At 49.3% G+C, this 27,970-nt stretch overlaps 1 protein-coding gene and 1 pseudogene across 1 annotated transcript; one reads left to right on the top strand and one right to left on the bottom strand.

Moving 5' to 3' along the window:
* Positions 1-1,559: 1,559 nt before the first annotated feature.
* LOC115480963 lies at positions 1,560-2,016 on the bottom strand (annotated as a pseudogene).
* Positions 2,017-27,282: 25,266 nt separating this feature from the next.
* LOC115480047 (histone H1-like) lies at positions 27,283-27,907 on the top strand. Its single transcript, XM_030218455.1, has one exon. It carries the CDS (start codon positions 27,283-27,285, stop codon positions 27,904-27,906), a length of 624 nt encoding a protein of 207 aa, XP_030074315.1. The 3' UTR covers position 27,907.
* The last annotated feature ends 63 nt before the right edge of the window (positions 27,908-27,970 follow it).

Below are 27,970 nucleotides of genomic sequence, written 5' to 3'. Positions count from 1 at the left end.
TGAGGAAGGGACTTGAGGGGAGGGAGAAGCTGCTGGGACATGGGAGGGAGATGAGGAAGGGACTTGAGGGAAGGGAGAGAGAGCTACTGGGACATGGGAGGGAGATGAGGAAGGGACTTGAGGGAAGGGAGAGAGAGCTACTGGGACATGGGAGGGAGAGGAAGAAGGAACTGGAGGGAAGGGAGAAGCTGCTGGGACATGGGAGGGAGAGGAGGAAGAGACTGGAGGGAAGGGAGAAGCTGCTGGGACATGGGAGGGAGAGGAAGAAGGGACTGGCGGGAAGGGAAAGAGCTACTGGACATGGGAGGGAAAGGAGGAAGGGGCTGGAGAGCTGCTGGACAAGGGAGGAAGAGGAAGAAGGGACTAGAGGGAAGGGAGAGAGCTGCTGGACATGTGAGGGAGAGGAGGAAGGGGCTGGAGAGCTGCTGGACAAGGGAGAAAGAGGAAGAAGGGATGGAGAGGAGAGAGCTGCTGGACATGGGAGGATAGGGAGAGAAAGAAAGAGGGGAGATGGATGAAAGGATGCCGAGAGAAAGGGGAGAGACTGGAAGGATGTGGAGAGAGAGGGGAGACTGAGCAGAAAAGAGTAGAGAGACACTGGATAGAAGGAGAGGGGAGATAGAGACACTAGATGGAAGGATCTGGAGAGAGGGTAGATGGGTGGAAGGATGAGGAGAGAAAGAGGGAAGACACTGGATGGAAGGGTAGGGAGAAAAAGGAGACGCTGGATGCAAAAGAAAGAGGGGAGACACTGGAAGGATGGGGAGAGAAAGAGGGGAGCTGCTGGATGGAAAGAGGGAGAGGACAGAGTAGGAAAAGACTGGAGAATAAGAAGAAGGGGCATGTGGAGAACAAGGGTGAGGAAAAGATGAAAAGCCATAGGTGATGAACGGACAGGAAACCCTGGCAAGAGAAAGACGAAGGAAAGCAGAATCTAGAGACTGGGAGCAACACAATGAGAAAAAATAAATGGCCATACAACAAAGGTAAAGAAAATAATTTTATTTTTAATTTAGGATAAAGTAATATGGTACCTGTGTTGTTAAAGTTTCAGAGACCAATACTTCCTTCCTTAGGTCAGGAGAGGATACCATAACAGCATTATACTGACCCGAGGCAGGAGGTTTTGGCCTCTGAAAGCTCATTGAAAAGGGTGTTAGGCTATGAAATAAATTATTTTCTGAAACCTGATGCACTGAAAAGCAGCACTTTACCCCTGTATGACAAATGCATCTGATAACTGTGACTAAATTTTGCTGGGGAAGGGGGGTAGAGAGAAAGTTTTGTGCCCACCCACTTTAAGTTCAGGCCCATCCAAAATTGGCAGTCTGGCTACACCACTGATGTGTAGCCAGTTCTATTGAGAGTGTGTTTGTGGTGTGTGGGAAAGATATTTTTGCTCTTTAATAAAAGCTGTTATATTGAGAGAGAGGGTGGGGGGAGTGGGAAAGATATCTTTGCAAAGAGAAAACCTTGACCTCCCTTCCCTTTCGGAGATAAGGTAAAGGAGTAGTGCTATTGCTGGGTCAGCCCTACTCGTGCAGCAAAATGTTAGCGCTTTAGGTGGAGCAAGTTGGGTGGCTCTGAAAAGAACCTTTGGGTTGTGTGTGCAGAAGCTGTAGGCCGAGCCCACCATTACTTGGAGCTGGTGTACTTGGTGACGGCCTTGGTGCCCTTGGACATGGCGTGCTTGGCCAGCTCACCGGGTAGCAGTAGACGTACTGCGGTTTGAATTTTCCTGGAAGTGATGGTAGAGCGCTTGTTATAGTGAGCCAGGCGGGAGGCTTCTCCAGCGATGCGCTCAAAGATGTCATTCACGAAAGAATTCATGATGTTCATGGCTTTGGAGGAAATACCGGTGTCGGGATGAACCTGCTTCAGCACTTTATACACGTAGATAGCGTAGCTCTCCTTCCTGCTTCTCTTGCGCTTTTTGCCGTCCTTTTTCTGGGTCTTGCTCACGGCTTTCTTCGATCCCTTTTTGGGTGCGGGAGCAGATTTGGCTGGTTCAGGCATGGCCACAAGCTCGACGTCAAATTCTCTATCTGGAGTCCACAAAACAAAGAGTGTTACTACTGAAAAAAAGCTTGTTCGGATGGCCATTTATAGGCTCCCCATGCAAATTGCTGGCGCTGAGTTTCTCTCCTTGCTATTTGGTCTAGACCAATGAAACGTCATCAGACCGCCTGGCAGCCCTTTGATTGGCCCATTTGCTTGCCCATTATGTTAATAGCTGAAACAGGCGGGTTTCATGCCGGTCATGGTGAAGGAGTGTAATCAGTGGTAGAGTATAAAAACGATTCGATCTGTGGAAGAAGCTGCTTCAGCTATTTCTTGTAGAAATTGATCGAAATGTCTGGACGTGGCAAACAAGGGGGTAAAGCTCAGGCTAAGGCTAAGGCTCGCTCGTCCCGAGCGGGGCTTCAGTTCCCCGTGGGGCGCGTGCACAGACTGCTGCGGAAAGGTAACTACGCTGAGCGTGTGGGCGCCGGCGCCCCAGTCTATCTGGCGGCGGTGCTGGAATATCTGACCACGGAGATTCTCGAACTGGCTGGTAATGCTGCGCGCGATAACAAGAAGACCTGCATCATCCCCAGGCACTTGCAGCTGGCCATCCGCAACGACGAAGAGCTGAACAAACTGCTGGGGAGAGTCACCATCGCGCAGGGCGGCGTGCTGCCCAACATCCAGGCGGTTCTTCTGCCAAAGAAAACCGAGAGTCATAAGGTGGCCAACATAGGCGGTCGGTGGCCCAACTGTTTGGGGGGGCTAAAGGGGGCGGGGTTAGGGGTGGGGGCGGGGCTTACATCCATAATTGTCTGACAACATAGAAAAAAAAAGAGTAAAAAATAAGTCACAATACCTTTTACTAAATTTAGATATTAAATATGTATCATATGTCAAAGAATAAAGTGGTTGCTCAAAGCATGTACTAACCACAATTGCTCAACTGCAAAACACTATGCACAAATTTGTGCAAAAACACACTCATAACCTTACCAAACCATAACAGTACTAATTCCAAGGACAGGACAAGCTACAACCTTACGCATGGAAAGGCAGCACTGTAATTACACCGGGCTCTAAAACACCAGTGCACAACCTAGTAAAAGGAAAAAAAAAACCAAAAAGGGCTGAAAATACTACACGCTAGCAAAATACTGCACCTTGATCACATGAAAAACATATGACACAACAGATATGAAGGCAAAATACTGAACCGGAAAGTTACCTCAAGAAGTCACCTCAGCATGCAGCAATACTAGAAAAATTGAAACTTACATGCAAAACATCATAGTTGCACATTTCCAAAAGCTGACATATTGCAGTTAATAAATTCTGACTTTTTTCTACCTTTGTTGTCTGATCATTTAGTTTTTCTATTCGCTTTGGTTCCAGTGTCTTCTGTTTTATGCAGTGTCTTCTTTCATAGTAACATAGTAGATGGCGGCAGAAAAAGACCTGAACGGTCCATCCAGTCTGCCCAACAAGATAACTCATATTTGCTACTTTTTGTGTATACCCTACTTTGATTTGTACCTGTGCTCCTCAGGGCACAGACCGTATAAGTCTGCCCAGCACTATCCCCACCTCCCAACCACCAGCCCCGCCTCCCAACCACCGGCTCTGGCACAGACCGTATAAGTCTGCCCAGCACTATCCTCGCCTCCCAACCACCAGCCCTGCCTACCAACCACCGGCTCTGGCACAGACCGTACAAGTCTGCCCACCACTATCCCCGGCTCCCCACTATCCCCGCCTCCCAACCACCAGCCCCGCTTCCAACCAGTGGCGTAGCTACGTGGAGCCTGAGGGGGCCTGGGCCCCCGCAGATTCGCCCCTGGCCCCCTGCTGACGACCCCCCCTCCCGCCACCAACCCTCCCCCGCCATCGCCGCCCACCCGCCACCGCATGATTTACCTTGCCTTATGTCCTGCACCGTGCATGTAGCCCCGTGCAGGATGTAAATGCGTCAAAACCAGCTGATCCTTCAGACGAACTTCCTTGAATGAAGGCGCCGGAGTCTACTAACTCCGGCGCTGAAGAACATTCTTGGCTGGCGGGGTTTGGGCATCCCTGCCAGCAAACAAGGTACTTCATGGGGCGGGCGGCGACGGTAGGGGAGGGTTGGTAGCGGGAGGGGGGGTTTAAGAGTGTTGGCGCCATCGAGCGGGGGAACGGGGGTCGCCAGAGAAGGGGAGGTGGCTTAACAGTGTCCCCCCTCGGGCTCTGGCCCCCCCTCCTGGCAAGGTCTGGCTACGCCCCTGCTTCCAACCACCGGCTCTGGCACAGACTGTATAAGTCTGCCCAGCACTATCCCCGCCTCCCAACCACCAGCCCCGCCTCCCGATCTTGACTAAGTTCCTGAGGATCCATTTGATATTTTTTCTCTGCAGTGTCCACCATCCTCCTGTGTCCTTATGCGTCCTATCTACCATCTGTAGCCCTGTCCCTATCCTTCAGTATCCCAATCCAGCTCTTAAATTCAACAGTTTTCCCTCCATCCATATCCAGCATTTCTCCTCACTCCCCTCCATCCATGTGCATATACTTCCCTCCCCGCCATCCATGCCCAGCACCTTCCTTCTTTCTCTCCTACCCTTCCATCCAGTGTCATCCCTCTTTCTCTCTCCATCCTTCCACCCATTACCCTCTCCCAATCCTTCCGTCCATTGTCTCCCTCTATCTCCCCTTCCTTCTAGACAGTTCTCTCTCTTAACCCTTTTCCATTCAGCATGTCCTCTCTCACACCATCGTTCCAGTGTCTTTCCTCTTTCCCTCCCTTCCAGCATCTTCCCTCATTCTGCCCCCTCCTTCCAGCATTTTTCCTCTTTCTCCCTCCTTTCATCCAGCCAGCATTACTCAGTCTGACAGCTAGGGTCTCCCCCAGTTTCTCCCCAGCAGCTTCTCTCTCTCTCCTGCCCATGTCCCCTCTTTCTCTCCCCATCTCTCTCTGGCTCTCCCCTGTTCTCTTCCATGGCCCCTCTTTTTCTCCCCATCTCTTTCTGGCTCTCCCCTGCTTTTTTTCCATGTCCCTGGCTCTCCCCTGCTCTTTTCCATGGCCCCTCTTTCTCTCCTCATCTCTTTTTGGCTCTCCCCTGCTTTTTTCCATGTCCCTGGCTCTCCCCTGTTCTTTTCCATGGCCCCTCTTTCTCTCCCCATCTCTTTCTGGCTCTCCCCTGCTTTTTTTCCATGTCCCTGGCTCTCCCCTGCTCTTTTCCATGGCCCCTCTTTCTCTCCTCATCTCTTTCTGGCTCTCCCCTGCTTTTTTCCATGTCCCTGGCTCTCCCCTGTTCTTTTCCATGGCCCCTCTTTCTCTCCCCATCTCTTTCTGGCTCTCCCCTGCTTTTTTCCATGTCCCTGGCTCTCCCCTGTTCTTTTCCATGTCCCCTCTTTCTCTCCCCATCTGTCTCTGGCCCTCCCCTGTTCTTTTCCATGGCCCCTCTTTCTCTCCCCATCTCTTTCTGGCTCTCCCCTGCTCTTTTTCATGGCCCCTCTTTCTCTTCCTATCGCTCTCTGGCTCTCTACTGCTCTTGTCCATGTCCCCTGGCTCTCCCCTGCTCTTCCTCTCTCTCCTCCTACCATTTCCTGCCAGTGACCACGTTCTCTTCTCTCCCTCCGGCCGGGCCTCTTTACAGGAGCGTTGACAGAAGAAGAAAAAGAAGCGCGGGGCCGTAGCAGCCTTCAGACATGTGCTGTTGGCTCTGCCAGTCCTCTGCCCCCGGAACGGGAAATTGATGTCACGGGGCAGAGACCGGCAGAGTCGTCAGCGCATGTCTGAAGGCTGCTGCGGCCCTGCTCGTCTTTTTTTCTTATGCTATGCTGGCTGATCGTAGTCTCGTTCCTGGCTTTAGGCTGCCGCTGCGCTGCTCAACAGAAGCGGCGGCAGCAGAAGATTTCGAGTCGGGAGTGTCTCGGGCTGCATTTAGAGAAGGAGGTAGGCGGGGCCGCGGGGAAGGTCACAGCTGGGCTGGGGAGGCTTAGCCTCCCCAAGCCTCTTATACGGGGCGCCTATGGCGGCCAAGAGCAAGTAAAGCTGTCCCGCAGAGAGGACGAAATCAGGAACCCAAAAGGCTCTTTTCAGAGCCACCTACTTTATCTTGTAAAGAGCCAGATTTCAGCATGAGTATCACCTTTAAATAAATAAAATAAGGAATCCTTATTAAGTGTTCCTCTGAGTTAGGTATTTCCCCTTAGGGGCTGGTGACGGATAGCGGAGAGCACTCCATGGTAATAGCCCTGAGTACCTGACTAGTGAGCTTTTAGCTAACAAAATAGGGGGGGAAAGAAATCAATGATTTGAGAACACACTGAGTTAAAAATTTAGGTATGCCGAGAGTTCTGAGACAACCAGTGAAGACAGAAAATCAAAAGCTCCTAATACAGAGCAGCAGCTTTTGGATAGGTAGGTCCACTAACTCCCGGCAGCAGTTTTAAGGTCTCGACCGGGAAAGATTTTCTGACCAATCCCTGCACAGGGCAGGCTTTTCAAACTTTGCCACTTTTTCGCTTTGCATATATTAAAGAGCCGCTATTCGAGGGTGTTGCCAGCTTGAACGATACTTATCATATCTGCGTGTGTGTGAGAATCCAGAGAACAAATGCACATGTGATGACATTTCAAACTGTGCAGAATTGCCTAATTACTCTGATCAAGGGATTAAAAGATGTGGCATAGTAAGAGAAAACTTGCACTGGAAAATCATGTAATTTGATCCCAGAAACCTGAATGAAATGTAAGAAAATGGACCGCTAGATGATCGAGGAGTAAAAGGGTCGATCAGGGAAGACCAGTGGCGTACCAAGGTGGGGGCTGTCCACCCCAGGTGCACACCGCTGGGGGGGGGGGGGGGTGCCGCGCGCCTATCTGCTCCGCTCGTTCCGTGCTCCCTCTGCCCCGAAACAGGTTACTTCCTGTTCCGGGGCAGAGGGAGCATGGAATGAGTGAAGCCGACAGGTAAAAATGCACCCCGGGGTGCGGGAGGTCGTGCTGCACCCGGGGGGGGGGGCGCATCTGCGATCCGCCCTGGGTGTCAGCCACCCTAGGAACGCCACTGGGGAAGACAAAGCCATACCGTAGAGATTAAATGAATTCTTTGCTTCGGTCTTCACCGAGGAAGATTTGGGTGGGATACCGGTGCCACAAATGGTATTCGAAGCTGATGAGTCGGAGAAATGTAATGAATTCTCTGTAAACCTGGAGGATGTAACAGGGCAGTTCAACAAATCTCCTGGAGTGAATGGTATTCATCCCAGAGTACTGATAGAACTGAAAAATGAGCTTGCGGAGCTATTAGTAATATGTAATTTATTCTTAAAATCAAGCGTGGTACTGGAAGATTGGAGGGTGGCCAATGTAACGCTGATTTTTAAAAAAGGTTCCAGAGGAGATCCGGGAAATTATAGATCAGTGAGTCTGACGTCGGTGCCGGGCAAAATGGTAGAGACTATTATTAAGAACAAAATTACAGAGCGTATTCAAAAGCATGCATTTTTTTTTTATTTATAATTTTCTTTATTAATTTAACAAATCATAACATTCATTTCAGAATGATATTACACAGAACATTCACTATTATTATTTGGAAAAAAAAAAGAACAAATCTCCACAAAATCAATTCTTTCTATCGACCACATAATTCAGATGAACAATCCAAGATTTAAGGAAAATAAAAAAAGAGAAAAACGAAACAAATATTCCATCATTAAATCAAGACTTGTATCATGCCCGGAGGGTTAACTCAAAGCTGCTATACAGTGTTACATTATGGTCTTAAACTCGCACATTAATATCCTCTCTGCTTACTAGGAAATTTTCCAGTTGTTTGGGATCAAAAAACTGATATTGTTTTGTCTGAAATATTAGTCTACAAATACAGGGAAACTTCAAAAGAAAATTAGCCCCCAGCGCAATAACTCTGGGTCGCAAAGAAAGAAACATTTTACGTCTCTGTTGTATTTCCCTTGATAAGTCTGGAAACACTCTTATTTTTGAACCCATAAACAAAGAATCTAAATGACTCAAAGATAATTTTAGCACAGCATTCCTATCCATCTCCAGTGCAAACGTAACTAATGAAGTAGTTCTTTGTGTAATCACTTCTAGTGATGATTCTAGGAAGCCTGTTAAATTCATTGCACCCTGAGAGTTCAAATTATCTGGTATTTTACCAGTAACTTGTAGGTAAAAAGCACGTGTAATTGGCGGCAATGAATTATCAGGCATTCCCAGTATATCAACTAGATATTTCTTTACCATTTGAACTGGTGAAATCAATGGTGATCTAGGAAAGTTTATAAACCGTAAATTAAGTCTTTTGGTTTGATTTTCCAGAAACTCCATGCGCCTCAAAGCAAAGTTCTTTTCTTTAATCAAAGTTTGCTCCACCAGCTCCATTTTCCCCAATTTTTCAGAGAGAACTTTCATCTCAGCAGCTTGGGTTTCATTAACTTGTATCTGTGCTAATGCCGACTCTGCCAAAGTTTTAATTGTCTCAGAATTTTTTGATATTAAGGTTTGTAATACAGAGAAGTTTGTGGAGTTCAAGTCCCAAAGTGACTCTAATGTCACTACAGCCGGTTTTTCAAATTTCCCCTTTATAATACCAGGAAGAGGTGCTTTTGAAGCTTGTTCCAAAATACTCACTATTCCAGACTTCGCTGTGTGAGCCGGTGTCATCTCTTGTTCGATCAAACTTCCAGCGTTTGTCCCAGTTGCCAGCAAATTCCCTCCCTGTGCACTCCATTGTCCACATGGGGTTGAAGTCACAGGACTTGCCTGGAAATTCTCTCTTCCTGGTTGAGGGGGCGCTGCACGTATCACAGGGCTTAAGGAAGCCCCGTTTACACTGTCGGCCAACATTGATGTGTTGGCTCGAGCAGCGAGAGCTAAGTCCTTCTCCGAGCCGGGTACTGTTGCAAACCGCTCCAGTGTCGTCTGCTGAAGCTGCGGTGTCCCGCCAGGGACCGAGGGAAGTTCCCTGACTTTACCCCTTCTCTTTCCCATCACAGGAACGGGTAAGACGCTTTCCGCGAAGACCGCTGTAGCGCTGTAAGCAAACACACCCGCCGACACAGATCACACCGTCGCCATCTTGGATCGGTCCGTTGCAGCATGCATTAATGAGACAAAGTCAACATGGATTTAGTGAAGGGAAATCTTGCCTCACCAATCTACTACATTTCTTTGAAGGGGTGAACAAACATATGGATAAAGGTGAGCCGGTTGATATTGTGTATCTGGATTTTCAGGAGGCGTTTGACAAAGTACAGTACCTCATGAAAGACTCCACAGGAAATTGGAGAGTCATGGGATAGGAGGTAGTGTTCTATTGTGGATTAAGAACTGGTTAACAGATAGAAAACAGAAAGTAGGGTTAAATGGTCAGTATTCCCAATGGAGAAGGGTAGTTAGTGGGGTTCCCCAGGGGTCTGTGCTGGGACCGCTGTTTTTTTAAACATATTTATAAATGACCTACAGATGGGAGTAACTAGTGAGGTAATTACATTTGCTGATGACACAAAGTTATTCAAAGTTGTTAAATTCCAGGAGGATTGTGAAAAATTACGAGGACTTTACGAGACTGGGTGTCTAAATGGCAGATGACGTTTAATGTGAGCAAGTGCAAAGTGATGCATGTGGGAAAGAGGAACCTGAATTATATCTACGTCATGGAAGGTTCCAAGTTAGGAGTCACGGACCAAGAAAGGGATCTAGGTGTCGTAGTTGATGATACGTTGAAACCTTATGCTCAGTGTGCTGCTGCGGCTAAGAAAGCAAATAGAATGCTGGGTACTTTTAGGAAAGGAATGAAAAACAAAAATGAGGATGTTATAATGCCTTTGTATCGCTCCATGTTGCGACCGCACCTCTAATATTGTGTTCAATTCTGGTCGCCGCATCTCAAAAAAGATATAGTGGAATTAGAAAAGGTGCAGAGAAGGGCGACGAAAATGATAGAGGGGATGGGATGACTTCCCTATGAGGAAAGGCTAAAGCGACTAGGGCTCTTCAGCTTGGAGAAAAGGTGGCTAAGGGGAAATATGATAGAGGTCTATAAAATAATGAGTGGAGTTGAACAGGTAGACGCGAAGCGTCTGTTTACGCTTTCCAAAAATACTAGGACTAGGGGACATGCGATGAAGCTACAATGTAGTAAATTTAAAACGAATCGGAGAAATGATCTTCACTCAAGTGTAATTAAACTCTGGAATTCGTTGCCAGAGAATGTAGTAAATGCAGTTACCTTAGCGGAGGTTAAAAAAGGTTTGGACGGCTTCCTAAAGGAAAAGTCCATAGACCATTATTAAATGGACTCGGGGAAAATCCACTATTTGTGAGATAAGCAGTATAAAATGTTTTGTACTTTTTTGTGATCTTGCCATGTATTTGTGACCTGGATTGGCCACTGTTAGAAACAGGATGCTGGGCTTGATGGACCTTTGGTCTTTCCCAGTATGGCAATACTTACGTAAACCAAATTGACCTGCCCGTAACCTAGATGTCCGGTGGATATTTTGAACCCAGAAAAAAGCACCAAGGGCCTCTAAGAACAGGCAAGTATCAAATCTCTGTTGAACGACCCAACACGGGCCATGTTTTGGCGTTAACGCCTGCTTCAGGGCGCGGCCTTAGTAATACACTTTAGGTGAAATACCAGAAGTGCTCTAAATGGATCACTAATGCTGACCCCTGACGTAGGCATTATGCCGAGACATGGCCTGTGTTGGGTCCTTCAATAAAGATTTGATGATTTCCTGTTCTTGGAGTCCCTTGGAGCTTTTTTGTGACTTACTGGTTTCTCTCTGCTGTGGACTCCCTCTTCCTTGTTTGGGCGGTGAATACTTTTTTTTTATAATTTTTAGCAGAATGGTTATTATTTTAGACAGCCCGAAAGACAAACCTGAAGGGTCTCATTTAACCAAGAGCTGGGCTCCTTGCCTTAGACCTCGAGCTTCCTCTAATGATTCTGGATGGACGTTGGATCAGTGCAGAAGTTGAGTTTGCTTGGGTAGGGTGTCACAGGACTGGCTTCTTTAAGTCAAATGCCAATTGCCGCCGGACACTCTTGACCCCATTGGCACGTGTCCTTGAGGGTGGGCTTTGGGGCAAGAATATTTAAGCAGCCCACTTTGAGGATCAGGGCCTTCCTGCTCCTTGAAGGAGGCTTACCCACTCTTGGTGGGGGTGCAGTTATGAAGGCCAAGACCATGCAGGTCCAGTGCTGGTAACGTTTAATATAAAGAAAATCCCTGAAATATTTCCTTAATTATTACTTCGAAAGGAGTGAAGCCTGTGAAAACTGGGATTGCTTTAATCAGTGGTATTTGAATTAGAGACTTGAGTATATGTATCATTAAATAGTTTCTGGGTTGTAAAAGAGAGAGAATGTAATCAGATGTATTATTTCTAACTAAAACCTGGACAATAAATATGTTCTCAATGAAATGAATTGACTATACGCCGTATTTAGTCTTGAGGAAGCCAACCAGATGATCAATGTGGAATAATGTATTAGATGAGTAATATCTGGGGATAATCAGGTTAATACCATGTTTTCTTTTTTTCTGTTTACTGTTTTATTGATCTCCTTGTCTTATTTCACTCTCCCTATTTTTCTTCACTTTGTGGTCTAAGAAAGAGAAAGATTGTATATAATCCATATATCTAGTTGGGATTGTTTTCTTCTTATATTTTATTAATGTGCAATCATCTCTGTATTACCGTTTGCAAGTGACCCTTGTAAAATGAAAAATTATAAATAAATGATTTAAAATAATATAACGAAAAACCCTAATCTACAGACGGTGAAGTGTGGAGACATTTGTTCTTCTGTGGATTACAAAAACAAGCAGCCCCTTTCTACCCCTCTTCCAACCATGTATTTGAAAGGCAATCCTGCAATTCACTGTTTTGGATAGGTGTGCTCAAAGAGGCCGTTTGGAGACTACTTGAATGCAGCAGGTTTTCATCTGTTGAGAATTAATTACCATTTGAAGGCAGCAAGGAGATGGACATGGGGAAGTGGCCACAGGATTCCTGTTTGGCCTTAAAGCAAAGGAGAAAAAGACATATTGTGAGGGTGGGGACTCTGTGAGAACTGGACCTTGACCCTTTGAAGTGAGATAAGGGTTCCTTTACTGAGGATGTGTTTAATTAACAAAAGGACTGAAATGTATCTTTTAAGGAATATGCCAAACCAATGAAATATCCTAGATGATGCATTCTTGAAAAACCAGTTCTTTGTGTTTTGGGGCTGAGAAACTCTATATAAGTGCCTGATCTGAAAGGCGAGGGTGGGCACTGACAGTCCTGGGTCTCTGAAGAGCCTGAGGCTTAGTACCTGCCTCACTTGCTGTTTTTCCCTTTTGCTTATGTATCCAATTTGCCCCTGCTTATTATTGCTAAGGAACTAGTTTCTGCTTTGCTGATAATTTTGTAACAATAAACAGTTGCTAACGTGCCAAGATTGTTTGTTTTGTTTGTAATTATCTTTTTGTGGTTGCCCAGGCTGGTGTCCAAGAAAAATATAGCTGGGGTTATTTGGTTTGGGTAGGGGTTTCTGGTGTTGTGATTCAGCCAGCCTCCGGAATTATAGGTCAAATGGCAATTCTCGCCGGACCCTCTTGACCCCATTGGGCATGTGTCCTTGAGGGGTGGGCTTTGGGGCAAGAATACTTAAGCAGCCCACTCTGTGGATCAGGGCTTTCCTGCTCCTTGAAGGAGGCTTACCCACCCTCTGTTCTGTCCTCCGACAGCCTCACACTAGTTTATAATATGATCCTAAAATGTGTGTAATGCCTTTACTGTTATTCTCAGTTCTAAGGACTATCATTGCTGCAGTTTCTCACTGCAAAGATACATGAGCGATGCACTGTGGGTAATGTAGTTCACAGGCAGTGCAACCACCCTTGCTTGGCAGTGTAAGAACTGTTACCACTGGTTGTCAGGCTGCCCAGACCTCCTCTCTCTCTCTGCCAAGCTTGGCTCTTTTGTCTTTCTGCTTTCATTTCCTGGTCATTCTCACTATCTCTGTCCTGGGAGGTCAGCCAGGTATGACCTTTCCCTCCAATCGAGAGCTGTCCTCTAGGAGCACCCCTTGCTACCCGAAGCCAGGCTCTATCCCCATTGGTCTCTATCTGCTCCTCCCTGAGCCTGTGCAATGCTTCAACACCTCTTTGTCTTTTCAGCTATGAGGCATTCCAACACCATCTAGTCAGGGACATGGAGCAAACACCATCTTATTCCAGCCAGCTCTGTCCTGCTGAAACTTCCTGTAATGCACCTGGCTTTTTACCTTGAAAATATCTCCTCCCTAATGAGATATCGCACGTTCCAGTCACCCAGCTTTGGACCATTTCTACCTGTTCAACTATCTTTCCCCCTCTGCAATATCGCTACCTCTCCTCAGATCTCCACCCCCAACAACTCTCAAATCAAGGAGTCCTGTATCCTGGAGCAGCACCTCTGAACATCTGTCTGTGAGTAAAGTACCTATGATTTATTCAATAAAAGAGACTTCATAAAAATAATAGAGACTTTGTTTGGGTGATTGGTGTGCCAAGGTTATATTGCATGATATTGAGGCCTCAATTTATCAAGCCTCAAGAGTCATGACAGTAAAAAGCCAGAAAGCAAAGTAAATAGCTATTGAAAGAAGCGTCAGCAGGACGTGCCTTTGAAACAGTCATCTGAACTGCATGTAAAATACCGGCAGGAGAGTTAAGTGTGAAAGGACAAATGTGTGTGGATTAATCAGACCAGGGAAGGAAAAGGAAATCAGAGACTCCGCTTGCGTTGTCTGGATGTTAATTGATCTGCATTTGAGTGAAACTGTAATTAAAAGAAAGCACTGTTGGACTGTTCCCATTTATCAGAAGAGCTAAGCTGTGAAAAACAGAAGATGTATAGAAGTTAAATCCAGTGCCTGCCTGCTAGCATTTCCTGGTTGTCCGCATTCTTGAGCATGATTAAGTTTAAGTACCCTTCCCTGCTCAGAAGCAATCCCCTCCCATCTGGCTCATCAGTAAGCAAAGGCAGAGAATTCAGAAGGAAAAACTGTTTTTGTGTTGGCAAATCTGTGAAGATTTTCATTCTAAGCAAGCATAGAAAGACTGATGAAAATAGTTTAAAACGGATCCTGCATATGTGATCAGAAACTTTGAAGCAAGACATTAGAGTGGGCCAAGGAATGTCCGGCTAGTTCTTTGTTTGAATTATCACACCTCTCTGATCACTGAAGATGCTTTGAAGTTCCCCCTCCCCTCTCCCTCCAGCCTAAGTCAGAAATCTGAGCCCTGAAGGTCTTTGGGCAAGGAGGGCGGGAAGCAATTCGTTGCTAGGATACTGCTTGAAGGAGATCCCTGACTCAGAGCTACTCTCCCCCTCTCTCCTCCTCTGCTCACTGAAACCTGATCCAGTTGAATTCAGCAACTTCCAAGGCAAACTGCTTCGGGATCCAGCAAAAAGAGAGAAGCCACAACAGCTAGCTGGCCCTAGCACAGCCTTCATACCGAACAGCCCTTTCCACCCCAAGAGCTGACCCCTCATTTAATAAAGATAGATAAGCAAACCAGTACAGGATGGCAGCATTTAATGCCTCACAGATAGCACCAGATGAAGTGACCCCCACACCAGACACAAAAGAACTCCAAGAGACCACGGATCAAAAGCGTAGCGCAGAAGTAGGCAAGGCTGAAGAGACAACAGCAAACGCAACTGTAGATCCACAAGACAGTATCTCCAAGCACATTCACTCTCCTAAGCATTCGTCCAAAAGCTCAAGGTCCTCCAGGTCACGTGCAACGAATCGCTCCAGCCACTCGAAAATTAGAGAGGCGGCCCTCAAGGCGAGGGCCTTAGCAGAGATGGCCAAAGCTTGCCACCGCATCAGTGAATAAGAAACCGTCCTGAAGATAAAACGAGCGCGCAGAAGGGTCGAGGAGGCGCACAGAAGGGCCGACGCGGAGGCTGAAGCTGCTTGCAGGAAGGCTGAGGCTGCGTGCAGGAAGGTCGAGGCGGCATATAAAATTGCTGAGTTGGACATTATGATAGAAGCGCTCCAGCAAGAGGGAGAGGTAGCAGCACTTGAGGCAAAGGCCAAGGTCTTAGAAGCTGCCGTGGGTCAGAACCACGGAAAGAACCGATTCGGCCACTTCGCCTCTGAAGACTATGCTCCATGAGCCAAAACTTCTGCGGCGGCACACACCCCATCACCTACTAGCACATTGAAGCAGCTCGAGTCAGAAGAACCCTTATATCCCGAGGAACCTGATCTACTTTCGTCAGAGTTTAATGCACCTGAAATGAGCAAGCCCAAGGCAGAACGCGCCACGGAGGCAGCCCCACACGCATGCACGCACACGAACACACTACCACTCACTCCAGAAAGATGTGCTAACGGAGACGCCTCATCTCAGTCTCAGAGTCCGAGCCTTCACGCAGGATGGAGGCAAGAGAGATCCGAGCAAGAACGCTCATCGCAGAGTCCGAGCCTTCACACAAGGCGAGGGAAAAAGAGGCACGAGCTAGAACGCTCATCGCAGAGCCAAGCCTTCACACAGGATGGAGGCAAAAGAGACCGGAGCAGTCGCTCCCAAGCAGGATATCGGCTGAACTCCCTTGGTCTAAACCAGAGGGAGCTGGATAGCCACACTCCGCATCAGGCATGGGAGAGGCGCAAGCCAACCAACCGGCAGTGATGTCAGCTGCTCGACTTGAAGCCACAGCAAGAGACGAGCCAGCAGAGTATCTGACCAGCAAAGATCTGGGGAGCACAGAGCTTACCCAGTCCAATGACCGCCCTGAGCGCTACAGGACATGGAAATCCGATTCCAAGGATGCCATAGCGAGTATGAAGCTTATTCCTAAGCAAGAGAAGTACACGATGCCGAGAAAGAAAACAGCCGCACGTGTAGAAGAATTGAATTCACATCATCCCGCCAAAGAGGGCAAAGTACCTATCAAGTGTACAGAACATGGCAATGACCAGAGCGTCTATGCCGTACACCCAGATGATGTCGAACCGAACTCTAACCCCGAGTCGAATCATGGCGGGAAGACGGAGGAAGAGAAGGCACCAACATTCCAAGTCATTCCGAGATGCATGAAGGTGTGTGAAGGAAACCACGAAGGGAGATGTCACACCAAGACATGCTTGACCAAAGTACATCTTGAAGGACGGCGTGACAGGGCAGCCAAAACGTACGTTGTCAAAGATGAGCGGAGCAACAGGTCCCTCACAAGATCAGAGCGCCATGACCTGTTCGACATCCACCAAAACTACTTCCCAGACAGCATCAAAACTTGTGCAAGGGCCATACAGACAGCAGGGCAAGCAGCAAGCGGTTATGCGATAGAGACTATGAATGGCGACACCATGCCACGGTCACCCACAAGGGCTGAACGCGACCAGATACCAGATGACAAGGGTGAGATTCCCATGCTACAGGCTGCCTGGAATCACCCTTACCTGAGGCCCACAACTGACCAACTTGCATACTTGAATCCAGATGCTGAGATCTTGCTCTTGCCGGACAGAGATGCACCAGAACGCCTGGACATCCATGAATCAGGCAAGAGCCCCCGCAGTGCTCCCTATGCACACCCACTCAACTTGGGTTGGACAACAGTAGGCGATGCCTGCCTCAAGCGAACAAGAAAGTCAAATGTCAAGGTACTTTACACCAATGTCCTAGAAAGCGGGTGCTCTTCCTTGTTCGAGCCATGTACCAACCACCTAACCACCAAAGAAGCTCCCGCCCAAAAGAAACAGAGCATTGTTCCAACGCTCTACAAAACAGTTTCTCCAGCAGACCTAGGAGAACACCTGGGAAGCTCAGTACTCCAGACCACCGAAGATGGAGACAAACCTGCCATCTCCATAAAAGATAAAGAGTTCCTGAGCATGATGAATAAAGAGTTCAGTAAAGATAAGCCACTCCCTTCAGTAGACCGTGCCAGAGACCTGAAGGACCTAAACCTGGGTGTGGACACGCCCTCATCTCAATGCTGCCCTGGCCTAAGCTGGGAATTCACCTTTTGGGTCTCCACCCAGCTGCAACAGCGCACCCAATGAAGCATCCTGTCTATAGTGAATGGCCCATATGATCCACCACCAAGATTTCGCTTACTGGACCACCCGAAGAAGCACAAGCACAGAGAGTCACCATCCTCCCATGAAGACCAAACACTCAAAGACTCTCTCTCTCTTTTGTGTTGTCTGGTGTTGTTGTTGTCTGTCTCTCGTTTCAGCTCCTGTGTGATGAAGAAGATGACCCTACAGCCAGTGTCTCAACTGTGGTCGTGATCCCTCTCTGACTCACCCTTTGTCCCGAGGGCCAGCTGCTGTGCTGGCTACTGTCTGTGTTGTTTCTTTCCTGTGTGTTTCAAGCCTCACTTTGGTTTCTGTGTATTTCCTGCCTCTGTCCTGTCTATAAGGAGGTTTAGCACTTCTACCTCATTCATAATCTGTGTGCCTGTGGGCACTTCTGTTTCTGTTCTTCTCGGTCTGTTTGTGTGCTAGGTTCAGCCTTCAGCTGTAGTTCTGCTGTTTGTCTGTGTGGGTCGGCTTTGTGTCCTGCCTACTCTGTCTCGCTTGTTCTAGTCCCCTCTATCTTAGCTTCAGGCTTAGTTCTCTTGTTTGTCTGTGTGGGTCAGCTTTGTGTCCTGCCTAGTCTGTCTCACTTGTTCTAGTCCCCTCTATCTTAGCTTCAGGCTTAGTTCTGTTGTTTGTCTGTGTAGGTCAGTTTTGTGTCTTGTCTAGCCTGCCTTGCTTGTTCTAGTCCCCCTGTACCCTAGCTTCAGCCTTAGTTCTGCTGTTTGTCTGTGAGGGCCAGCTTTGTATCCTGCTTGTGTCTGTCCTGGTTGTCTTCAGCTTCAGTCCCCTGCCTGCTCGTCTCTGTTCTGTTTGCATTCAGCTCCCGTTCCTGCCAAGTTTGTTCCAGCATCCGGAATCCTGTTCCCGTCCAGCTTGTTCGAGTATCCTGAATCCTATTCCTGCTAGGCCAAGCCCATCCCAGCATCTGGTTCCAGCCAAGCCAAGCTTGTTAGTCCAATCCTGCTTGGGAGGTTTGCCTCCCACTGCCGTTCGATGACAATAGGCCAAGGACTCACGTTGTTCCAGAGTTCGTGACTGTTTGTTTGAAGCCTGGGATCGTGACAGCCGGTGGACAGCCTGAATGTCGATAATGGACCTTGCATGCGATTAATTTGATAGATTGTGATAATAAGGATAGTGGTATCTACCGATACCAGGCGGGGAGTGTTCTGTCCTCCGACAGCCTCGCACTAGTTTATAACGTGATCCTAAAATGTGTGTAATGCCTTTACTGTTATTCTTAGTTCTAAGGACTATCATTGCTGCTGTTTCTCACTGCAAAGATTCATGAGCAATGCACTAAGGGTAATGTAGTTCAGAGGCAGTGCAACCACCCTTGCTTGGCAGTGTAAGAACTGTTACCACTGGTTGTCAGGCTGCCCAGACCTCCTCTCTCTCTCTGCCAAGCTTGGCTCTTTTGTCTTCCTGCTATCATTTCCTGGTCATTCTCACTATCTCTTTCCTGGGAGGTCAGCCAGGTATGACCTTTCCCTCCAATCGAGACATGTCCTCTAGGAGCACCCCTTGCTACCCAATGCTAGGCTCTATCCCCATTGGTCTCTATCTGCTCCTCCCTGAGCCTGTGCGATGCTTCAACACCTCTTTGTCTTTTCAGCTATGAGGCATTCCAACACCATCTAGCCAGGGACATGGAGCAAACACCATCTTATTCCAAAATACAAAATGAACACTACAGCCTAGATCATAAATGTTGTGTTGGTGTTGGCAGAGAAAAAGCCCTCAGAAACCGCTGGCCAAAGAGGTCTGCGGTTTGGTGCAAGGTTATGTTTAATTCAGTTTATAACTCTTGCAGCGTTTCTATCATTGGGCAAAAAAACTCTGTAACCACAGGGCTATATTTAAGCCTCTCCTCCAGTGGCGTTCCTAGGGGCGCTGACACCCGGGGCAGATCGCCGATGCGCCCCGCCCCCCGGGTGCAGCACCCAGCCCCGGCGAAAAGACACCTCCTCACCCCGGCGAAAGAACCCCCTCACCCCCGGGTGCACGCCGCTGAGGGGGGTGCCGCGTGCTGGTCAGCGTCGTTCGTTTCCATGCTCCCTCTGCCCCGGAACAGGAAGTAACCTCTTCCGGAGCAGAGGGAGCATGGAAACGAACGACGCTGACCGGCGCATGGCAGCCCCCCAGCGGCGTGCACCCGGGGCGGACCGCCCCTACCGCCCCCCCTTGGTATGCCACTGCTCTCCTCAGATCTCCACCCCCAACAACTCTCAAACCAAGGAGTCTCTGTATCCTTGAGCAGCACCTCTGAACATCTGTCTGTGAGTTAATTACCTATGATTTATTCAATAAAAGAGACTTTATAAAAATAATAGAGACTTCGGGTGATTGGTGTGCCAAGGTTATATTGCATGATATTGAGGCCTCAAGTTATCAAGCCTCAAGAGTCATGACACCCTCCCTCCCTCCTTTTGTCCTGGGCCTGGTTTCTGAGCTGATGGGAAGGGTGTGTGTGTGTGTTTAGGGATGGGGGGGGGGGGCTAGGGTTGTCACGATGGGTGGACACGAGTTTATGGGGGTTGTGACTCGTGAGGTACGAGTTATAACAAGAAGCTAGGTGCATGATATGCTTTATTATGGTGGGTCGCAAGACCCGGTTACCGGGCATGGGGTCCCATGCCTTCTCCAGGACTTATAGGTGGACCTATGAAATTCAAGACTGGCAAGGTGAGAATCCAGTGTGTGTGGATGTCTGTGTTATAATATTTTAAGTGTAGCTGGGGATACTACTGTTCAAATTTTCTTGTTACCAATTTATACAATTGGTAATAAATGAAACTGAGGCCTACTGTTTACTGCCAATTAGTGTTCTGTGAATTATGTTAAGTAGTGCTGAAGAAGAAAAGCTATGAGTGGGTGAGGGGTTCACGTTAACCTAAGGTGTGTAATAGTAGGGACTTGGAGAGGGGGTTACAGTAAAACGTAGGTAAGTCATTCCCAGCTCCAAGGGTTAAATACTTTATGGCAAGAGGTTGAAGGATCCCCACTGACCTAATAAGGGAACAATGGGAGGAGAAAGTTGCACCCTGAGAGACCTCACAAGCTCTGTGTGTGTTAGCTCACAAGTGACGTCCCATATAAATCGTGGGCTGCTCGGAGATGCAGAGATGGGAAAAGCACCTGATGCCTTTTCATCCCTAAACCGAGAATTTATGCACTTTGCTGTTCATAGTGTAGATTTGGACAATCACAAAGCGTTTAATTATACAGCTCATTGAGGGTTTGCGGAGACTGAGAAGTGCATGAAAAGGAAAATAAATTAGATATTTTTCCTGTAATTCTTCTTCCCACAAAAAGTAGTAGTAACCACTTTTGTGTAGACTAATGATGTGCATCAGACAAAGAGCTTTCAATGAACCATCTAGGCTGATGAACTGTCAGATCGTCCAGTACCAATCTGCTATGGGCCTTTGTCTTGTTTACTGACAAATTCTCTGTTATGGAGACAGCAGACCATAATTGGAGGTTTGACCCCCAAAATCATGTAATTGCCAAATCCCTGACTAAAAAGAGGCTATCCAATACCATTTCTTGGTCACCAGAAGGCAAAGCGCTCTTTTCAGCTCTGCATTAGTGACTGCTCCAGTACTGGCTAATGCTGAACTACATCTTAAAAGCTATGTGATACACACTTACAGCTCAGCTTATGCCATTAGAAGTGCACTTGGGCAAACAAACCTATAAGGAGAAGAGCATTCTGTTGTGTACCTGAGACACAAATTCCTCAACAGAGGTACCTGTCTTGTCTGAAAAGAAGGTGAGCCCTTAGGTCCCGCAATGCCCCGAAGGACCTCAGAGGACAGCCGTGCAACCCCAAGTCTTCACCCGCGGCGACCGCCGTTCACCGAGGGTTGAGCCCCCAGCTGCAGGCGGCCAACGGGACTTCCGGAACCGCGGGGTTGACGAACTGACCCAATACTGGAACCAGGAGCAAAGAGGGCAGGTGGGAAACAGAGGAGTCCAAAACAGGCAACAGGTCAGGGCAGGCAGCTCACAGCGTAGTCGAAACAGGCAATAGGTCAAGGCAGGCGGCTAGCAGAGTTGTCCAGAAACAATCCAAAGGTCAAAACCAGGAGAACAAGGAAAATGAACTGAAAACTAGAACACACGGAGACTGGCCTCGGGAAACAGAACCTGAAGCAATGTCCTGTCTCAGGCCCGCTCCTTAAATACTGTCAGCATTCAACCGCCCAGCCCCAGCCGACATGGCTGGCCAATCGGAACCCGGTTACTGATAAAATCCTTCTGGTTGGTTCCGTCCGACCTCCCAGGCGGGACTACAGCACCGGCCTCCCGAAAGTGGAGGAGACGCCAGCCATCGCGTCTCGGCGCCATTCTCCCCGCTGGCGCAAGCACGGACCTCATAGCCGGCGATCGAGGCCCCGGAAGCCGCGATCGCCGGCCCTCGGCCCCGGACTGGGCGGCTATCGCCGCGGCGAGCCCCGGCCCCAAGAAGGCCAGCCCTCGCCACAATGGACACCGGTTCTTGCTCCCCGCAGAGGAGCAGCCGGAGGGAGCGACGGATGTGACAGTATCCCTGGGTCCTGGGTCCTGGTTTTTGAGGATAGCGATCATGGAAGGCCCGTACCAACTCTGGGGCATGTACATTGGTAGCCGGCTCCCAGGAGTTGTCCTCGGGACCGAAATGCTTCCAGGATAACAGGTAGAGCAGCTTTCCCCGGCGCCTCTTGGAGTCTACGATTTCTTCAACTTCGTACTCGGGATCGGGGTCAGCCTCTGGAACAACTGACTCTTTATTCTTTGGATGCCACTTAGACCCCCGAAAGACCTTCAGCAGGGAAACATTGAAGGCATTATGGATCCGCAGAGTTCTAGGTAACCGCAGGCGGTATGTCACAGTTCCGATCCGAGACTGGATCATAAATGGCCCGATGTACCGTGGTCCCAGCCTCCGAGTGGGCACTCGGAGCCTCAGGTATTTGGTACTCAACCATACCTTTTGCCCCGGCTGCAGAACCGGGGCGGGGCGTCGGTGCCGGTCTGCAAACGACTTATACCTGGCGGCTGCTTTCTGTAGTTGTTCTCGGGCCATTTTCCAGACTTCCCGCATGTCAGCAAGGGTCTGAGCAACCAGGGGCATAGAGGAGTCAGAGGGAATGGGCGGAGGAAGCCGTGGATGTTGTCCATATACAATGAAGAATGGAGATTGCCCAGAGGCAGAGTGTTCACTGTGGTTATAGGCGAACTCGGCCCTCGGGAGATGAGATCCCCAGTTGTCTTGCCGGCTGTTGACAAAAGCCCGCAAGAACCCCTTCAACGTCTGGTTAATCCTCTCAACCATCCCGTTGGTCTGGGGATGGTAGGCAGAGGAGAAATGGGTGACCACCCCCAGGGCGGAACACAGGGCTCGCCAGAATCGTGAAGTGAACTGGGCTCCCCGGTCGCTGATGATCCTGACTGGTAGCCCATGGAGCCGGAAGATGTGCTGAATGAACTGCTGGGCTAACTGTGCTGCCGACGGAAGCCCTGGCAGGGGAACGAAGTGTGCCATCCGGGAGAACCGGTCTACCACCACCCAAATCACTGTGTGCCCCTGGGAGCGGGGAAGATCCGTAATGAAATCCATAGACAATTCCTCCCAGGGGGCTGCAGGAATGGGCAAGGGCTGCAGATCCCCCCAGGGGCACCCCACAACCAACTTGGTCTGGGCACAGGTGGGGCAGGTCCTGACAAACTGAAGGATATCTTGGTTAATACGAGGCCATCGGTACTGTCGAGAAATCAGACGGAGGGTTTTTTGAAACCCAAAGTGTCCGGCCCACACAGACGAGTGTCCCCAGTGCATTACTTTTTCCCGGTCCTGCGGAGGCACGAATTCCAGCGTTGGGGTGACCCCACCCGGGGCCGCACAGAGGCAAGCCGGATCCAACATAGGATGAGGTTCCTCGATATCCTCTGGAACTTCGAAGGCTCTGGAGAGGGAATCCACAGGGGTATTCTGCGTAGCCGACTGGAACACAAGTTGAAACCGGAACCTGGCGAAGAACAACGACCAGCGGGCCTGCCGTGGATTCAACCTTTGGGCCTCCTGCAGATACAAGAGATTCTTGTGATCCATAATCACTGTAAATCGATGCTCTGCCCCTTCCAGCAGATGTCTCCACTTTTGCAGGGCTAACTTCAAAGCTAGCAGTTCTCTATCCCCTAAAGTATAATTGCGTTCCGCTGGGGAAAACTTTCGGGAGAAGAAACAAGGTTGGCGCCGGCCCTTGGCGTTGACTTGAGAGAGGACTGCCCCGGCGCCCAAAGCAGAAGCGTCCACCTCTACCACAAAAGGTTTGTCCGGATCCTGAGCCTGAAGGATGGGAGCGGATTCAAACGCTTTCTTCAACTGACAACGCCGTATGCGCCTCGGCCGGCCAGTTCTTAACATCCGCATGCTTCTTAGTGAGCGCTGTCAGCGGAGCTGTCAATTGAGAATAATGGGGAATAAATTGACGGTAGTAATTAGCAAACCCCAGGAACCGTTGCAGCGCCTTCAGGCCTTGGGGTTGGGGCCACTCCCAGATAGCGCGGAGCTTGTCTGGATCCATTTGCAGACCCCCAGGTAATAGAATATGTCCTAAAAAAGGCAGAGTCTGCTGGTGAAAAGAGCATTTGCTGAGTTTGGCAAACAAGTGATACTGCCGCAAGCGCTGGAGGACGGTCCGAACATGGGCCACATGCTCCTGGGGATCTTTAGAAAAAATCAGGATGTCATCTAGGTATACAATTACCGTAGAATAAAGCAGGTCTTCAAGGGCGAAGTTCATGAACCTCTGGAATACCGCTGGAGCGTTGCACAGGCCGAAGGGCATCACCCGGTATTCAAAGTGCCCCTCATGCGTATTAAACGCAGTTTTTCATTCGTCCCGCTGCCGGATACGGACAAAGTTGTAGGCCCCACGGAGGTCCAACTTGGTAAAGATCTGGGCCCCCTGCAGCCGATCAAACAACTCCGGAATAAGGGGCAGAGGATATCGATCCTTTACGGTGATGGCATTTAGCCCTCGGTAGTCGATACAGGGCCTCAAGGAGCCATCTTTCTTGGTCACAAAAAAGAATCCTGCTCCGGCAGGGGACGTGGAGGGGCGAATGAACCCTTTCTGAAGATTCTCTCGGATGTAGGCTTGCATGACCTTCGATTCCTCTCAGGATAGAGTATAGAGTCGGCCCCGTGGTGGCATCTTGCCGGTCATCAAATTAATAGCGCAATCAAAGGACCGATGTGGGGATAGCACGTCCGCTTCCACAGGATTGAACACATCAGCGAAATCCCGGTACTCTTGTGGCAGAGCAGCTTGACAGACTGGCACAGTTCTAGGAGTGGCCACTACCGCGGGGCAGCTGGATTCCCGACCCTTCAAACAGGTCTCGGCGCAGGCGCCACCCCAGGCTTGAATCTTCACTAAAGTCCAATCTATTACAGGGGTGTGACGCCGTAACCAGGGCAGACCCAGTACCACGGGATGAATGGTACGGGGCAAAATCAGAAATTGAGCCTTCTCTCGGTGGTCTTCCCCCACCTGGAGCCCCAAAAATGAAGTCACCTCAGTGATAGGCTGGGGTAATGCTGTTCCCTGGATGGACGTCACTTGCAAAGCAGGCCGATAGGGCAGTATAGGCCATCCCATCTGCCGCAGGAGTTCCTGACAAATAAAATTTCCACCTGCCCCGGAATCCAATAAAGCTTGGGTGTGAACCACCGTCTCCTGCCACCGCAGGGTCACCGGGAGAGTAATCAGATTGTCTGGTAGGGGATTTGAGTGCCCCAAGACCCCTCCCCTCAGGGTGCCTTGGGAGTGGCGTTTCCCGGCCGTGCGGGGCAAGTGCTGATGAAGTGACCGGCCTCGCTGCAATACAGGCAAGGCCGCCCCGAAGACGTTGAGTCCTCTCAGACGGGGTTAACCATTGATGGCCGATGACCATAGGTTCCTCGGAGGCCTCCCTTGGCCCTCTGGAGCCCCGTCGGGGCGAAAGTACCCGACTAGGCTGGGACCCACCTCCGGACCCCCTCTGCTGGTCCGCACGGGCCTCTAGCCCTTTCCTGGAAACGGGTATCCACCCGGACACAGAGCGAGATCAAGGCGTCCAACTGCCCCGGAACCTCCCGACTGGCCAGCTCGTCCTTGATTCAATCCTGATGCCCCTCCAGGAAGATAGCGGATAGGGACTCCTGATTCCAGCGCAACTCTGTCGCCAGGGTCCGAAACCGTATAGCATTGTCCATCACGGTCCCTTCGCCCTGTTGGATCCGCAGCAACTCGGAGGCGGCGGAAGACGGCCTTCCTGGAAAATCAAACACCATGCGGAACCGGCGCTGGAACTCCGCGTAGTTGTCCAAAAGTGGATCTTGTTGTTCACATAGTGGGGACGCCCAGGCTACTGCTCGTCCCGTTAGCAAGGAAATAACTTGGCCACTTTTACCTGGTCTGAGGCAAAGGCCTCCGGTTGCATCTTGAAGTATAAGTTGCACTGGTTGAGGAACCCCCGGCAACTTCCAGGGACACCATCAAACCGAGTAGGCTCAGGGAACCGAGGTCCCGAGAAGGACCCTCCCGGACGGGGAGCCACTGCAGCGGCCTGATTCTGAACCTGGACCGTGGTTAACTGAGAGCAGACATTCTGCAGGGCCCCTGACGCAGAGGGAAGGCCCCGGAGCAGGACATCGTGCCGCATCTCTCAGCTGTCTCAGGCAGCGCCGACGATAGCAAATTGCAAGCGCTGCAGCGGGGGTAGAACACGGAGACTGTGAGGTGAGGAGGCACTGGACTTGCAGGGGGAGGTTGCAGGGAAGGGGAGATGGAGAGGTGCTGGATCTGCAGGGGATTGGGGATGGCTGAAGGGAAAGGAGAGAGATGTGGACCATGTGGGGAGTAAGGTAGAGGTCCAGCATGGAGTGGGGTAGGGACAGAGCATAGGTGCCCACCCATCCAACCTGCTGGCCCACCCAAAAATTGCTTTCTGGCTATGTCACTGCTTTCTGTGCGACGAGGCATTTCTTTCGAGAGAATATAGTAAATGCAGTGATGAGGCTGTTCTTTCAAAATTCTGAGACTTTAACCAAACAAACACAAGAGCGTAGAATAAGGGAGATTTGCCAGTCCGGGACCCGCGGTCAATGGGGGTGGATTGGGGAACTGTGAGCAGTTCCTTATCTCTGACAACAGCCTGGGCGGCTGCAGAGGCATCCGGCTTAAGACGTCGCTTGCCCAGGCTGCAAGAAGAGTAACGTGTGTCTTGTGGTGTATAAAGAACCTTAATGGACTTAAAGAAGAACACAAGATATCTGATGAGGACTCAAGCGATTATGGTAGTAGGACAGGGAGGTAATTCTCGCTAAAGTCTTTTGGTGTTATTTAGAAAGTTACATATATACTCTCCTTATCAATTTGATACTCTCCTTTCCTTTTTATGTTCTGAAAGGATTTGATACTTTTTTTTTTCTTGTGGAGATTGTTTTATGTTTTGTACATTATTTTCTATGAATACACCCCAGGCAACACTTGAGCACCTAAACTAGGGTTTTGATTATTAAGACAACAAACTTTTAATAGGTTCAATACCAGGATAGTGCAGAATAGTATGTGCTAGTTCTCTTCAGTTAGATCGGGTTTTTTTTAAGAAGAATTTTCCCAGGGAAGAGCCGGTGAGGAACAGTGTCGTTTTACACCTTTTTAAAAATTGTTCCAGAGAGTTTATATAAATGTAGAGCCAGAGATCGCTTTAATTTTCACAAATCAAAATGTTTGTTTTATGGCTTTGGGTGCTGAAGAAGACTGAAGGAAGCGGTTAGTGTGCTCTTTTCAACTTTATTAGCCCACATCTTTACCACAAACCACGGTTTCTCCACACTGTAAACTCTTCTTTTGAGATCCGAATGAGAATGTTTGTGTAAATGAAAGTAATTTCGTTATAAAAACATAATTTCGGGTGCTGAAGAAACACAGGGCTAGAAGAGCCGTAGACCAGATGTCTGTAGCAAGCAGGCATTGAGTGGGCAGCCAATCAGAGGGCGGCTGATACTATAAATAAGAGGAAGAGCGGGGCGGTTCTTCTCTCAATTTCAAGGCGACAAGTAAAGATACAGCACGGAGCGGAGTTTAGTAATTTGCTTTTAATCAACTCTAGTACGACTCTTTTATTTTGTTCTTAGAAAGGAAAAATGGCAGAAGAAACCGCTCCAGCGGCAGCCGCTTCATCTCCTCCGGCTGCAGGTGCGGCCAAGAAAAAGGTGAAGAAGCCGGCGGGAGCGCGCAAGTCATCGGGCCCCAGCGTCTCCGAGCTGATCGTGAAGGCCGTGTCAGCTTCAAAGGAGCGCAGCGGCATGTCCCTGGCTGCCCTGAAGAAGGCTCTGGCGGCGTCGGGCTACGACGTGGAGAAGAACAATAGTCGCTTGAAGCTGGCGGTCAAGAGCCTGGTGAGCAAGGGTAACCTCCTGCAGACCAAGGGCAGCGGAGCTTCGGGCTCCTTCAAACTGAACAAAAAGCAGCCGGAGAGCAAGAAGAAGAGCGCTCCCAAAAGCAAGAAACCGGCCGTGAAGAAGCCGAAAAAGGCGGCATCGGCGGGAGTGAAAAAGAGTCCGAAGAGAGCCAAGAAACCGTCAACAGCCGCTACCAAGAAAGTAGCCAAGAGCCCCAAAAAGCCCAAAGCGGTTAAACCCAAGAAAGTGGCTAAGAGCCCGGCTAAAAAAGCTAAACCCTTGAAAGCGAAGGTGAAGAAAAGCCCAGCAAAGGCTGCCAAACCCAAAGCCAAAAAGGCCGCAAAGGGGACGCCTAAGAAAAAGTGAAGCTGTGCGCCTTGCTTGATTCTCTTATAAACCCAAAGGCTCTTTTCAGAGCCACCACCACACA

This window comes from Microcaecilia unicolor, chromosome 11, assembly GCF_901765095.1.
Source record: "Microcaecilia unicolor chromosome 11, aMicUni1.1, whole genome shotgun sequence".
Classification (NCBI taxonomy): Eukaryota; Metazoa; Chordata; class Amphibia; order Gymnophiona; family Siphonopidae; genus Microcaecilia; species Microcaecilia unicolor.
Note: the sequence above shows the minus strand (reverse complement) of the source record. Positions and strands in the feature narration are given on the sequence as shown.